This window comes from Plasmodium berghei (genome assembly GCF_900002375.2).
Source record: "Plasmodium berghei ANKA genome assembly, chromosome: 13".
Taxonomy (NCBI): domain Eukaryota; phylum Apicomplexa; class Aconoidasida; order Haemosporida; family Plasmodiidae; genus Plasmodium; species Plasmodium berghei.
Genome location: NC_036171.2, coordinates 1,384,562 through 1,398,831, shown reverse-complemented (window position 1 = coordinate 1,398,831; position 14,270 = coordinate 1,384,562). Strand labels below are relative to the sequence as shown.

Here is a 14,270-nt window from a genome sequence, read left to right as displayed (position 1 = left end):
GTATTCATAAAATAAATAATAATAAAAACAAAATTTATTCCAGTGATAATTGTAATGACATAAGACATTTCTTTTTAATACACAAGGCAAACCAAATAACAACGTGCATGTACATATATGAAAAAAAAGAGAATATTTTTATTGATTATTTGATATATCGTTTTACAGTAAATTATATATTTTCTTCATTATTTTTTCATGAAAATCGAACTATAATTTCTGGCTTCCTTCGGTCATCACCCTTTAATTGTCTCATGGACCCATTACAAAAATGCGAATAGTTTGAATCGGTGGAAGCTTGATTAAGCATATTATTACTAATCCAACATGGTGAAAGGCTATCTTTTATTTCTGAAAAAAAATATTTACCCATAAACAATTTTTTAGGTTTTTTCTTTTTTTTCAAATTATAAACAGAGGATTCACTACATTCACTATGATTTTCTTCACTATAATCACTTCTATTGTAATCGATTTCATCAATTCCATTCATAGTTGTAATATTTATTATAGTGCTATTCTCTTTATCATTTTCTGATATATTACAATTATTATCAGATAAATCATAGTAATAATTTTTTTTATTTTCACACACTAGTTCATAGCATTTATCTGGCGTTTCAATTTTATTATTTTTACAATATTCATTTCTATTCCTTCTAATATTACCATTGCTAATATTGTCAAATTGAAACGGGTAATGATCTCTGCTTTTGTTACTTTCCTTATAATTAAGCGAAAACGGATATTCGGGATTCAATGTATCGCTATATTTATCATTGCGTAGTATATATTTATTAGAATCGGGCACATTTGGATAAAAAGGTTTTATATTATGGTAGGCATATACATAATCTGGGTAAGACAATATTTTTTTGCCCTTCATTTTTTCATTATAATTTAAACGATTATTTGTATTTAACTTTTCTGATTTTAATTTATTTTGCACACAAACATCGGGATAATAACCATATTCATCAGTTTTTCTGTTATTATCATCATAAAATTTATTAGGAGGGATATTATTATAATTGTTATGAAAATAAAAATCAGTTTTATTTTCTATAAAATTCATTTTACTAGTAATTTTTTTTTATTGTTAATAAGGATAATCGATATATATATTTTATTTTGTTTTTTTAATTAATAATAAGCCATTTAAAAAGACAAATTTTTTTTAAAACATATTTTCTCTTATATAGACACATTAAATTTTTCATTTTATTATATTTCAATTTATTTGTGTTCTGCCCTTTTTATGAGGCGTATACTTTCTATATTTTTTTCATCTGTACATACACATTATAGTATATACATTTTTATGTGCATATTTATGTATTATAGTTTATATTATTATTTAGACGTTTTGCCTATTTTTTTTCATTTTTTTTTATCATTTTATTAAATAATTAACAATTGTTAATGAGAATAAAACGACGAAACTCATAACATTTTCATGTGTACAAATGTTTTTTTTTTTTGACAAGTATATTAAAAAAAATATAATATAGAAAGCATATAACATAAAAAATGATCAATATAAAAATAAAATTATCAAAATAGGCCCTAAAATGATATTTATATTTCTGCTATTGTCATTATATATATAATTTCTATCCTTTTCATTGCTGCATATATTTTACTTGAGCAAGACACTATTACATCGGATTTGTAATTAATCTCTTAGGGGTCGGAAACCTTTTATAATGAATACAATTAATTTTTTTATTTGGAATCCTACATATTATTTCGCACTTAGGGTATGCTTTATGAATGTTGCTCGTACTATTTAATACATTGTGATGCCCTTTATTATTATATATCATTGTTTCACAACATTTATATGAATTCATATGTTTCTTATTATATATTTGTGCTTTTTTTTGAGTATTTCTAATTATTTTTTTATCTATAACTGCTGAATAGAATGATGCTAACTTATTAAGTTTATCCTTTATATTTTGTATGGAAGTGTTGTCTTTTTTGTTCTCATTTTTCAATCTTGGATTTTCAAGTAATATACTCGATTTTACTTTAGACCCAAAAGAATATGCATGTAATGACAAGGATTTTTTAGGGATATAAAAATTTCTATTAGGTAATTTTTTTCGTAAATGGTTAGAACCATTTTTTGATTTTATCATAAAATTATTATTCTTATTAAATATAATTGTTCGAAATATCGTATTTAATAGCCCTGGATTTGTAGGATTCGAAATGGGCATCTGTTCTTTTATAGGACAACAAAAATAGGACTCTTCACAATCCTTTTCATCTATATCTTTTGTATCAATTATATCTTTTATTATCGTGCTTGCATTTTTATTTTTGTCACCATACCCATTTTTTAAATTATTGTAAGCATTTGGTGATATTTCAACATGGCATTTTATTTCTTCATTTTTTGCTACATAATTATAATTTTCTTTTAGGTCAATTGGTAAATTGCTAATTTGGTTATTACCAGAATCGTCAATTTTATTGTCTTTTTTTTGTGTGTTTTCCATATATTCATCTTTTAAAACCCATTTTGTATATTCATCTTTTGAGTTAGAAAATATTTTTGACATTTTAATGAAATATTTATCTTTTATTTGATTATCTCTTTGATTTATTCGTGATTCATCAAAATATTTAAGTCCATCAACATGATCATTTTTGTTTTGAGGGAATATATTATTGAATACTTCATTATGGCTATATAACATATTTCGAGATAACAATTTATTTTCACTATTTGTTTCATGGTTTAATTCTAATATGCTTGAACTAAATATTTTTTTTTCATTTTTACATGATGATAATTTATTATTTTTGTGAAAATTATGATCACTAGTTAACTTTGGCATAGGGACACTTAGGGAACCTTTAATATAATTTTTCATTTCTATAAGCGGTTTATTATCATAGATTTCTTTATGCTCAAGTCCATCGCCTCCATTGCCATTATGTGTATTTTTTTTATTCAAAGAATAACTATAATTAGAAATACTATTTTCTATATTGCTGTTTTCTTGAATGCTTAACATATATACATCACTATGTTCATTATTATCTTTTATTTTTTGTTTATATGATATTTTAACTCTATTTACATTTTTTTGATCAATGCTATCTGTTTGAATTATAGAACTTTTTTCTAAACTGGAATTATCCAGTGAATTTATCATTTGAAAAGTTTCGCAACTGTTCACATTTTTTTTTATAGTGTGTAAAACTCCATCATGTTCCTGAGTACTATCTTCAGTTGTCGAGTCTGTATTTTTTGTGTCATCATCTTTTATTTTAAAATTTCCGGACACAGTTAAATTTTTATTATCTAAAAGTGATTTAATTTTTAAACGATGCTCTAATTTAGTATAATTTTTTTGGTTGTTTTCTTCATGGCATTTTATGTTTTTATTTTTATTATCATCAAAATTTGTAGAAATTATTTCATTATTCAATATTTTTTCATCCTTTTGTTTTGTTGCACTAATCTCATCGTTTAGTAGCCTTTCTTTATAGTTAATTGCAATTGTATCCCCTTCGCATTTTTCAGGAATATCTATTTTATTATCATTGATGTATGAAGCAGGACTAATTTCTATATCATGTTCACTGCTTTTTAATTCGTATATATTCTTGCAAATATATTCATCGTTGTCATCATCTTTCTTATTTTCATCATTATCTTTCTTATTTTCGTCATTATCTTTCTTATTTCCATCATTATCTTTCTTATTATCGATGATGGTAATATTATTTTTTTTATCATAGCTATTGTCGTCTCCATTCATTTTATCCTGATTTTTACATATGTTGTCAAGACAATCCCCCCAATTTTTTCTATCATTATCAGTGTTATTAAAAGTATAATTTATATTTTGTATATTCATGATATCTTTTTCATTATTTTCAATATGATTATTATTGTTAAGATTCTCAGTACATTTTTCTATATTGCTAATATCAATAACATTATTATAGCCTGATAAAATACGATTGGTGTTAGTACAAAATTTTTCATTTTTCTCATTTATAATTATAATGTTTCCGCCTATATCTTTACTATTGTTGTTATAGTTAATAGTTTTGTTCTGATGATTTGAATGCATACAATGAGCTTCATAATTTGCAATGTTTGTTCGAAAATTCTCACTAACACAATTATTATTATGGAATTTCATTTCGATTGTCTTTTTTAATTTATCTGTTGTATCATGAATAATTTGCAAATTATTTATTGTATTCACAATATATGATTGCTCATTTTCCCCCTTCCCGTGATTATTTTTACTTATTTGGTTGCCCACCGGGAAGGGATATACTAGTTTAAATGGCGTGATGCATATGAATTGTTTTGTATTAATTGATCAGTGTTCCTTATAATTCCATTGTTTGTATAACTAGGATTTACATTCATACACGAAAATGAATTTCTTGAACCTTCTAAAATATTTTGAGAATTTGTTTCATTTATTTTATTTTCATTTTGAATATTTAATATATTGCTTCTATTATTGTCTCTCATCAGCTTGTTCTTATTGTCTGATTTATCATTGTTGTTATCATTCAAAATGTTCATTAATTCTTTATTTTGTAAATTTAACAAATTGTTATTCGAATTTTTAATCACTTCTCCTAAATTTAACTTATTCGCACAATTTTTATTGATTGCTTGCTGAGAATGATTACATTGAAAAATACCAGCAGTACCTAATCCGCGATTTAAATTAAATTTTAAATTATCATTTGGATTTATAATATTACAACTAACATTTTCATTCTCGCTATGTGGATATATATTTATATAACGCATATTTGAATTTTCATTTTTTACACTTGTATTATGTTCATTTATATATCCATTAAGTCGATTTGATGATACCTGATCTAATTTTACAAAGTTCATCCCCATATCATCAATTTTAGCCCGATCTATATATATACTGTTTTTATTATTATTAATATTTTGATTATCAATAATATCATTATTATTATTTATAAGCATTGTATTTACGTTATCGGAATATTGTATATTTTTTAAATCATAAATATTATTTTCGATTTTGTTATTATAAGATGCATTAATATTTGGAGTAATCGATTTTATAAAACAGTTATCTACATTATATTGTGCATTATTTTGAAAAACATATGAACTATTCTCAGTATTATTATTCTTAAATTCGGGCATTCTTTTTGATAAATCAATCAAGTTTGAGGTTTTATCAATGTTAAGATGCTCTGCATTTGGATATGCGCACATTAATGAGGTATTATCTATAATAATCGGTTTTTCTATAAAGGGAGCTGGTAAATGAGCAGGTTTGTTATAAAGTTGAGAAGATAAATCCCTTATTAATCTAAAGTTGTTATTTCCATTAGAAGCACTAGATGATGCCATGGATGCTTGCGCTTGTATTAACGATATTTTTGTCTGAGTCATAGGAGGAAGGGTCTGTGATAATGGAATTTGAGATTGTGTTACATGAGTAAGTCCTTGTGATACTGGAATTTGAGGTGGTATAATGTGTGTAAGTGTTTGTGACATTGAACGATTAATGGGTGCTACAGACATATGTGCGGTTTCAGTTGTAATTTTGGGGGGTTTATGTAGCGCATGCGCTTGTATTGGAATTATATATATTGGAGGGAGAGCTCTATTCAATTCATCAGGCATTTGCGCTGTTTGGGGTTGTTTATTCGGAATGGAATTTGTCAATGCCGGTGTATTATAATCTTTAATTATATAATTTTGTTTATTTTGTGGTATAGGAGTTGTTTGATATATTCTTTTACTATATTCTTGATTGTATAAATTAGAATTATCTAATATAGGGTTAAGTTTGTCTATATTGTTATATGAAGGGTTATTTTCGTTTTCAGTAGGTATATTATTATTCATATTGTGTATATCAAATTGGGGTTTATGATTTTCTTCTTGAACTATATATACACAGGTTGGCGATCCATTTGCATTAATTTTATTTCCATTGATCATTTCTATGCCATTTATTGGAATGCTTTTATGCATAAAATTATCCACTTTGTTATTTACAGGAAAATGTTCATTTGGAAATTTATCTATTTTACATAAATATTTTTGATGATTTTTTGCAAGATCATAAATAGTTTTCTTAGATTCTAAATTTTGATCCATGCAGGCATCACTTTGATGAATATTTGAATTGTTATCTACTTGGGATTTTAACATAGAATTAGATGTCTCATTATTCAAAATAGCATTCTGTGTATAATCATTTTGTAATTTATTAATTTTTGAATTTTTTTGGGGGGGTTTTGAAGACTTTTCTTTAGAATTTTGTTTACATTTGTTATAGGAGCATTCATTTGATATATTTTCGTCATTATCTAAATTATTATTTACTGAATTATTCTTTTTTAATTTGTTATTTTTTTGTTTTTTTTTCTTAACATCCATATTTTTATTTAATCCACAAATATTAGTTTTGCTTTTTCTCTCATTTTTTATTTCATTATGAGGAGGTATACTAGATAAAACAGTTTCTTTTGATTTTTTTTTTAATACATGAATATCATTAAATTTCTTGTTTTTGGTGATTGATTCGCATCCTTTTGTAGGTATTTTTTTTGATGAGCGTTTGTTTTGGATTTCATTACAGTTGTAATGATGGTCATATTTCTCTATATTATGCGAATTTACAACATTATCCTCTATTTTATTATAATAATTCCCCATATTATGTTTGTTATTAGAATAATTTGAGCAATCAGAAACAGTATAATTAAAATATTTATTCTCAGCATTATCATTTTCCATATATGGGCATAAATTGTTCAATTTAGGTAGTGTAGAGTTCGACAAATTATTATCTGCAAGATTGTCAGAGGATACATTATTAAGCTTAGTATAGTTCTTAAAATTTCCATCATTTAATTCTTTATTACTATGAAGTGTGTCATTTTGATCCTTATATGTAATATTGGAAGAGTCAGTTTTGTTTTCTGTAATGGCATCATTTCCTTTTAGCGTAAAATTGTAATTATTTATGCTATTTTTAAGATGAGAGTTTTTTAAATCGTGATAAAAATCAGAATAAATATATGTCTTGTCTACAATACTTTTACTTCTGTCTGAATCTTTACTATTTTTTATGAAGGCATCTATATCGCTGCAATTCTCATCTGAGAAATCATTTGTTTGATTTTTATCGTTTATAAAATCTGAAAATTCATCTATGTAATTTCCGAAAGTAGGAGCTTCTTTAATTTGGGCATTATTAACATGAACTTCAGCTTTTTCAAATAAGTCAATATTTTTTTTTTTCTTTTCACCTTTTTTTTTATTGTTATTTTTCGAAACATTTCTTTGAGTTTTTCCGTTATTCGCTTGTGAATATATCGGATGTTTTGATTTTACAATGGAACAAATCGTTGGAAGCTCATAATGATTTGTATAATTGCATCCCCACGACACTGGATTAGATTTATGGAGTGTTTCATATGGCATTGATGATACTGCATATTGCACTGTTTGGCTCTGAAGCGTATAATTTGGAGTGATATTCGATCCTGGTAAATGTAAAAGTGTTTTATTTTCTTCAAAATTTTTATTTCTATAATTCAATGGATTAAGACTCAATGAATCAAATTTCTTACTTTTACTTTTTTTAAAATTTTTTTTTTTTTTTTTTTTTTTAGCGGTTTCATTTTTTATATAATTTTCATAGTAGGCTTTATTAGCCCCTGAATATACTTCTATAACATTTTTTATTTCCTTTTCAGATAAAGGGTTTATTTCACTAGTGTTTCTTACAACCATTCCTCTATTTTTAGGTATCCTTCTAAGAGGCGTTGGTAGTTTGGGAATTTCACTTTTTTTTCTCATAGCGCCGAGACAATAGTAACACAACAATGCTAGTAATGGAATTGATATATATATTAAATTAAATCAACTATTTTGCAGAAAAATATATCGATCGGGAATATACAAAGTAAAATAATAATTGCGTTGTTTAAATTTTTTCCCATACATGTCAAGAAATTATTGTTTAAAAATTCTTAATGCAATGTGTAATAAATTACAATAACTCGAATATATAAGAATATGACAAAAATATTACATAAAAAAAAGACAGACTACAATGAGTAAATAAATAAAAAAGAGTAAATATTTAATTTCACAAAAAATAAATAAAAATTTAATAAGATTATAGACAACTATTAAATAATTATATAGTTACGTTCCAAAATAATTATTTTCATATTATTTTTCGAAAAACAAAATTACATAACAACTACAATTTCATAAGACTGTAGCCCTATTATTATAAATTTTGTTTTTAAATTACTTAGTTATTACTATTTTTTTTGTATAAAAAAAATAATTGGGCTATATATATTTATTGTTCAGAAATATTTTATGGATTTTTTTTTTGTATATAGCTATACAAGTTAAGATATTCATAAATGATCATTGCCCCCATTATTTTAAATCATTTTAACATATGATATAAACTTATATTTTTATATTATTATAAAAATAGCTTTCCAGTCATATATATATTTTTCCTTAAAGTATAATTCATTTCTCAGAAGGAGAAATTGAAGAAGTAATAATTATGAACAGTTAAGAATAATATAGAAGATTTAACAATATTACGAAAGAAATATTATGTACATACATTAATATTATATCATACTTTATATAATTTATTGAATGCTACACATATAGCTACATATGTGCTAATATTTGCACGCTTTCTATATTATTTATTCATACCTTATAAAATATACTACCCGGCATTGACTAAATTAAATACACACATTTTAGGAACTTATTAATTTCGAAAAAAAATAATAGCTAGTTTATATTTTTATCAATAATATAATTAGTATTCCTTATAAAAATAATAAAAAAAAATGTCTATATAACAGCTTATACTATATGCATATATATAGGTATAAAAAAAATTGTATACGATTTAAAGCTATATTTTTTAAATGTCTTATCCTCTGAAAATGTATAATAAAAATATATATATAATAAAACAATAGGTGCATATATGCAATATTTTATATTTACAATAGAAATTGATATTTTAGAGGATTTTTTTTAAGATTTTTTCATTTGTTACATTTATTAATAATCAAAAAAATTATAATATTTTGAATATATATAAACCTTATAAATGCAAATTATGTATAAGCATACAAATGATACAAAAAAATATAGTTTTATATACTTTAATTAAGAAATTGAATTTAAACCTTGTTTTATGTGTGTCAAAAAAATGTCTTATTTTATTTTTCAAATTATTTGCAATCGTTTTTGATTATTCGTAAACCTTTTATGTTGTTTAAAAAAAATTGATTAAATTTGTTCTCAATTTTTTTTATTTAAAAATTTTTGGTGCCTATATATATAATATTTGTGGGGGTGGTGTTTAATTTTAAATTAAAGACATATGGTTTAGTGTTTGATAATAAAATGGTTATCTTAAAAGTTAAAATAATAGTAAAGAATAAAATTTTTATTAATTATTTCATTTAATAAAATCCAAATATATATATATATATATATATTAAAAAAAGGAAAAAATGGTTAACTATGAAGACTTTTGTTTTCGGAAAAATATTTTATCTATATATGCAACATCGCTTACTATAATCCTTTTAATATTTACTATTTTGAACGAATACAAATATATTAGATACTCTAAAGAATTAAAACCCATAATAAAAAATGCTATTAGAGTAAGATAACATTGATACTGCTTGAAAAATCTTTAAAAGTTATAAATAATATTTACTATTCAAATGATTTTCTATTAGGCCCCATGCATCCCCCTTGATGAAAATAATGGAAAAATCGTACATATAGTAAGAGGATAATAATAATTAAAATAAATAAATATTTTCTAAAAGTACAGATATTATTAAAAATATATGAAATGATGCACACATTATATATATATTATATGTGAGAAATACTTATTTTTAATTGAATAATTTAAAATAGAATTGCCCATTACAAGATCAGGAAACATTTTATGCCCCACCAGAATTTAGTTCCAATATTTATTCATTTAGAGGGATATTTTTCGAAACAAAAGTTGAAATGTATCAGTGGGTAGGTCATTATGGATATTTAGGTTTATTTTCTAAAGGGAAATTTGAAGATCACATAGTAAAGACCCCTTACAATTTTCATTATTTTTATAAAAACCGAACAAATCCTACTTATATTCCCACTGTTGGTGGAACAGGAAGAAAGGTTAGCGATTAAATTTCCAATGAAATAATAAAAAAATAAAAAAATGCGAGCCAAAAAAAAATAAATATTTGCAGATATCAAAAGATAAAACAAATATTAAAATTGCATTTCAATATGTATATATGTGTATAACCATTCATCAAAATATAGTATTATTAAGTAAGAGTAGCGATACCTATTTATGCCATTTCTAATGCATTTTCCATTTTAATAATTGAAGACATACAAATGTTAATATTTTTAATATATGTTTTTTTTTCAGTATGCTAATTATGCAAAAGTTGGAAATTATAGACTTTTACAAAATTCGCTCATAAATTTTCAGAAAAAGAAAAAATTAGACTTAATAGATGATGGTTGGTTCACTGAATCAGAAATAAAACCTCCATTTACGATTGATCATTTAAATACTAATGTTTATGACAACTATTTGTATACAGGAGATCCATTAAATCCCCAAGTATAATTCTTATCAAAATATTTTCTTCACAATTATTTAATTTACATTATGGAAAATATTATATAATAAATATCCATTAATTAAATTCATAATTTAATTTTGTGAATAAAATAAGAAATATATACATATATACACTATTATATGATATACAGATAGGTGACATAAGGGTTTCGTTTTATGGCAACGCGTCTACTCATGCAACAGCTATAGGAATTCAGAAAGCAAGATTACTAAATACCATATTCGAAATTGATACAGTTAATATCATGAATAAAGATGTAATTTTACTATCTGAAGATGACAAAATAATGACTAATCATACAAAAAATTTTATTTATAAAAATTATGGTAATAAACGAGCATTATGGGTATTTCGTATAATAGCTTATATCTTTTTATTTATTCAAATTTTTATTTTCCTTGAAAATAGTTCTAAGGTAAGATAATGGCTATGTATATATAGCCATATATGTATATTATTAACATTACGTACTTATATGATTATGCACAAAATAAATAAACAACATTGTTAATATTCTTTAAATAATTTTTTTTTTCATTTCATTATTTTTTTAGAATGTCACATGGAAAGTAATTGTGAGTTCGATTGTGTCAATGATTATATTATCAATATTCCCTTGTGTTCTATGGCTTTTTTGTGACACTGCTGTCTTTTTATGTTTATTTGTATTCATTGTTTTTTTGTCAATAGCGTTATTATTTATATATAATAACGAAGTAGATAATGGATATACTGAGATGAAAAATTATATGAAAAGAGCAAATACAGAACCAACAAATTATACATTTTTAAACGTAGAAGATAATTGTACAGATATATATAAAGAATATACTAATGAAAAAGACAAGATGGTCACAATATTAGATTCAAGTAGCGATGCATCATTTTATAATTCTATAAATAAAAATGATGGACATAAATTTGAATCATCGCCAGCTGGAGTATATCATTATAGATAAACCAAATTATTCGAAAAAAAACAATAAATTAAATTATATTAAAGGGAATATATTAAACAATATGTAAATAATACCATGCGAATAATTTAACAATAATTTGAGAATTCTCCTTAATAAAATAAGAGGAGTTTACGATTAATTTATGTGTTATTAAATTTTATTGATTTTTTTTACTTATATTTTTTGTTTGTTTTTCCCCTTAATTTTTAGTGCATTTTATGTGCTAACTATTTTGTAATTATAAAAAAAATAGATTTCTTACGAATTTATTATTATTCATAATTTTTTTTTCATGAGTGCAAAAATTAAGTTTTACAATTATATATTTTTGTTTTTTTAGAATATTCAAACTATTTATATATAATATAAAATATTTGAGTTTAACATGTTGCACTGAGTAAATTATGAATCATTATCTATGTTTTCAGGCTAGGCACTAATTTTTTTTTTTCATTGAAACATTTTTTTTTAAATAATAAAATGTATTAATAAATGAAAAATGGGTTGAGGTATGTTAAATTTTATTACCCCAAATAGCTATAACAAGATTGAGTACTTCAAGAAAGATGCTTCCAAAAAATATTTGAAAATCATAACTCTTTTAATTTTATTATTATAATAGTATACTCTTTATTTAGAGCAACATTATTATTATGTTATTATTGCATATTTATCACGTGGTTGAAATTTAAAAAAATATATAAACAAACATTATGCATGGTTATATATTATTTACGTGATATTCTTTATTACGTTATATGATTAAATTTAAAATATGAAACATCTTTTTTTATTTACCAATCCAATATCCGGAGGAAACCAAGCATCCATATTTACTGAAGTAAAAGATATTCCCCAAATAATTAGATGTCTCTTTATGCAGTTATGCATCAAATTGTGAATATGTATATATTTTTTATTAATACATATATTTACACATATTATTTTTATTTAATTTTTCCCTCTTTCATAGTTTTATGCCAATGAAATAGTATACCATAAACCAGAGGGTTGCCATTTGCACATATACAATTTATTAGAAGGTGAACCGGGTAAAAATCAAGGTTTTTTAAAACTTAAAAGTGTGATAGATAATGTAGAACGTAAATTAAAAAATGAAGGGAATAATGATAATATAACAAGTGACATTGAAAATACAAATGAACAAAATGTCAATTTGAATAATTTTGAAAATGAAGAACTTTCAAAAAAAGCATCTCAAAAAAGAAATAATTTATGTAATATTGAAAATAAAAATAATTCCGTAAAATTATGTCATGGTGATATTCTGGTGTATGTAATTATAGCTGGAGGTGATGGAACTTTAAATTGGGTTTTAAAAGAAGCAGAATTATATGATATAGATACAAGTATGTTTGCTATTTCTATGATTCCATTTGGGACTGGCAATGATTTTGCTAATGCATTTGGGTGGAAGAAACCAATTGGGATATTAAAACCTAAAGATACATTTGCCATTTTAAGCAACGTGGTTTGTCAAATATTTAAATCCGAAATTCTATATCATGATTATTGGAATATTGAAGTTGCGTTAAATGAAGATGGATATTTTGATAAAATAAATTCAAAAACAAAACAAAAAGAAACACTAACCAAGAATAATGAAAATGTAAAAAATTTAAAATTCAATATGACTAATTATTTTAGTATTGGAATTGATTCACGAATAGGTCGAGGTTTTGAAAGACACCGTAAAAATAGTGCAATATTAAATAAAATGGTATATGCCATTGAAGGATTTAAAAAAATATTATCTAAAAAAAATATGCCTATTAACTTAGTAATTGATAAAATGACAACTGGGAACAATTTTGAAGATATTATATTTACAACAAATAAAAAAGAAAATGCTCCTTTATTAAACAAAGCTATGAGTATTGTATGTGTTAATATACCGTCATATTCATCTGGAAATGATATATGGAAACATACAAATAAGCTAGGTTTAAAATTACCAAAAGGTTATAACGCTGAAAATAAAAAAATATATAATGATTTAAGACGTTCAAAACAAAGAATTGGAGATGGAGTATTAGAATTCGTTACATATCGTTCAGGTGTTGATTTGGGGCTAGAATTTGCATTTAAAGGTCGAGCTTGTAGAATACATCAGGGAGAAGGACCATGGAAAATAAATTTTAAAGAAAACATCTCGGGTGTCTATTTTCAAGTAGATGGAGAATTTTTCTATATGACAAAGCCGAAATATTTATCCGTAAAATATTATAAAAAATTAAATGTGTTAAAAAATATTTCTTAATTTTTATGAAGAAAGGTGTGGTCCTTTGTTTAATCCTATATTGAATTTGGTATTTAGCACGTAATACTTTGAAATTTTAGCTAAAAAGTTAAACAAAGTTAAGCAATATTTATAGATACACCTTTTCTCCACCCTACAAATAAAATAAGGATGTTAAAAATATTTAACCCCTTTGGTATTATTGTAGTGTTACTCGATGTATATGTTTAAGAGGAAATATGAATTCGCAATTTATATGTACTATAATTAGCGGCGCGCTCCAATTTGTTTTCATTTTTTTTTACACATGAGTTATATTTTAAAAA

General features: G+C 23.9%; 5 protein-coding genes across 5 annotated transcripts; 2 read left to right on the top strand and 3 right to left on the bottom strand.

Moving 5' to 3' along the window:
- Positions 1-196: 196 nt before the first annotated feature.
- On the bottom strand, positions 197-1,075 carry PBANKA_1335000 (conserved Plasmodium protein, unknown function; the record flags this gene model as incomplete). Its single annotated transcript, XM_034566961.1, has 1 exon — positions 197-1,075. One exon carries the CDS (start codon positions 1,073-1,075, stop codon positions 197-199), a length of 879 nt encoding a protein of 292 aa, XP_034423506.1.
- A 583-nt stretch (positions 1,076-1,658) lies between these two features.
- PBANKA_1334900 (conserved Plasmodium protein, unknown function) lies at positions 1,659-4,169 on the bottom strand (the record flags this gene model as incomplete). Its single annotated transcript, XM_034566960.1, has 1 exon — positions 1,659-4,169. The coding sequence occupies one exon, from the start codon at positions 4,167-4,169 to the stop codon at positions 1,659-1,661; it is 2,511 nt and encodes an 836-aa protein (XP_034423505.1).
- Positions 4,170-4,309: 140 nt separating this feature from the next.
- Positions 4,310-7,855, bottom strand: PBANKA_1334800 (conserved Plasmodium protein, unknown function; the record flags this gene model as incomplete). The annotated part of the gene is made up of 1 exon (XM_034566959.1): positions 4,310-7,855. The coding sequence occupies one exon, from the start codon at positions 7,853-7,855 to the stop codon at positions 4,310-4,312; it is 3,546 nt and encodes a 1,181-aa protein (XP_034423504.1).
- Positions 7,856-9,567: 1,712 nt separating this feature from the next.
- PBANKA_1334700 (transmembrane protein 43, putative) lies at positions 9,568-11,684 on the top strand (the record flags this gene model as incomplete). The annotated part of the gene is made up of 6 exons (XM_034566958.1): positions 9,568-9,723; positions 9,802-9,849; positions 9,989-10,243; positions 10,506-10,703; positions 10,856-11,140; positions 11,280-11,684. The coding sequence occupies 6 exons, from the start codon at positions 9,568-9,570 to the stop codon at positions 11,682-11,684; spliced, it is 1,347 nt and encodes a 448-aa protein (XP_034423503.1).
- Positions 11,685-12,459: 775 nt separating this feature from the next.
- PBANKA_1334600 (diacylglycerol kinase, putative) lies at positions 12,460-13,965 on the top strand (the record flags this gene model as incomplete). The annotated part of the gene is made up of 2 exons (XM_034566957.1): positions 12,460-12,525; positions 12,658-13,965. 2 exons carry the CDS (start codon positions 12,460-12,462, stop codon positions 13,963-13,965), a joined length of 1,374 nt encoding a protein of 457 aa, XP_034423502.1.
- Between the last annotated feature and the right edge of the window lie 305 nt (positions 13,966-14,270).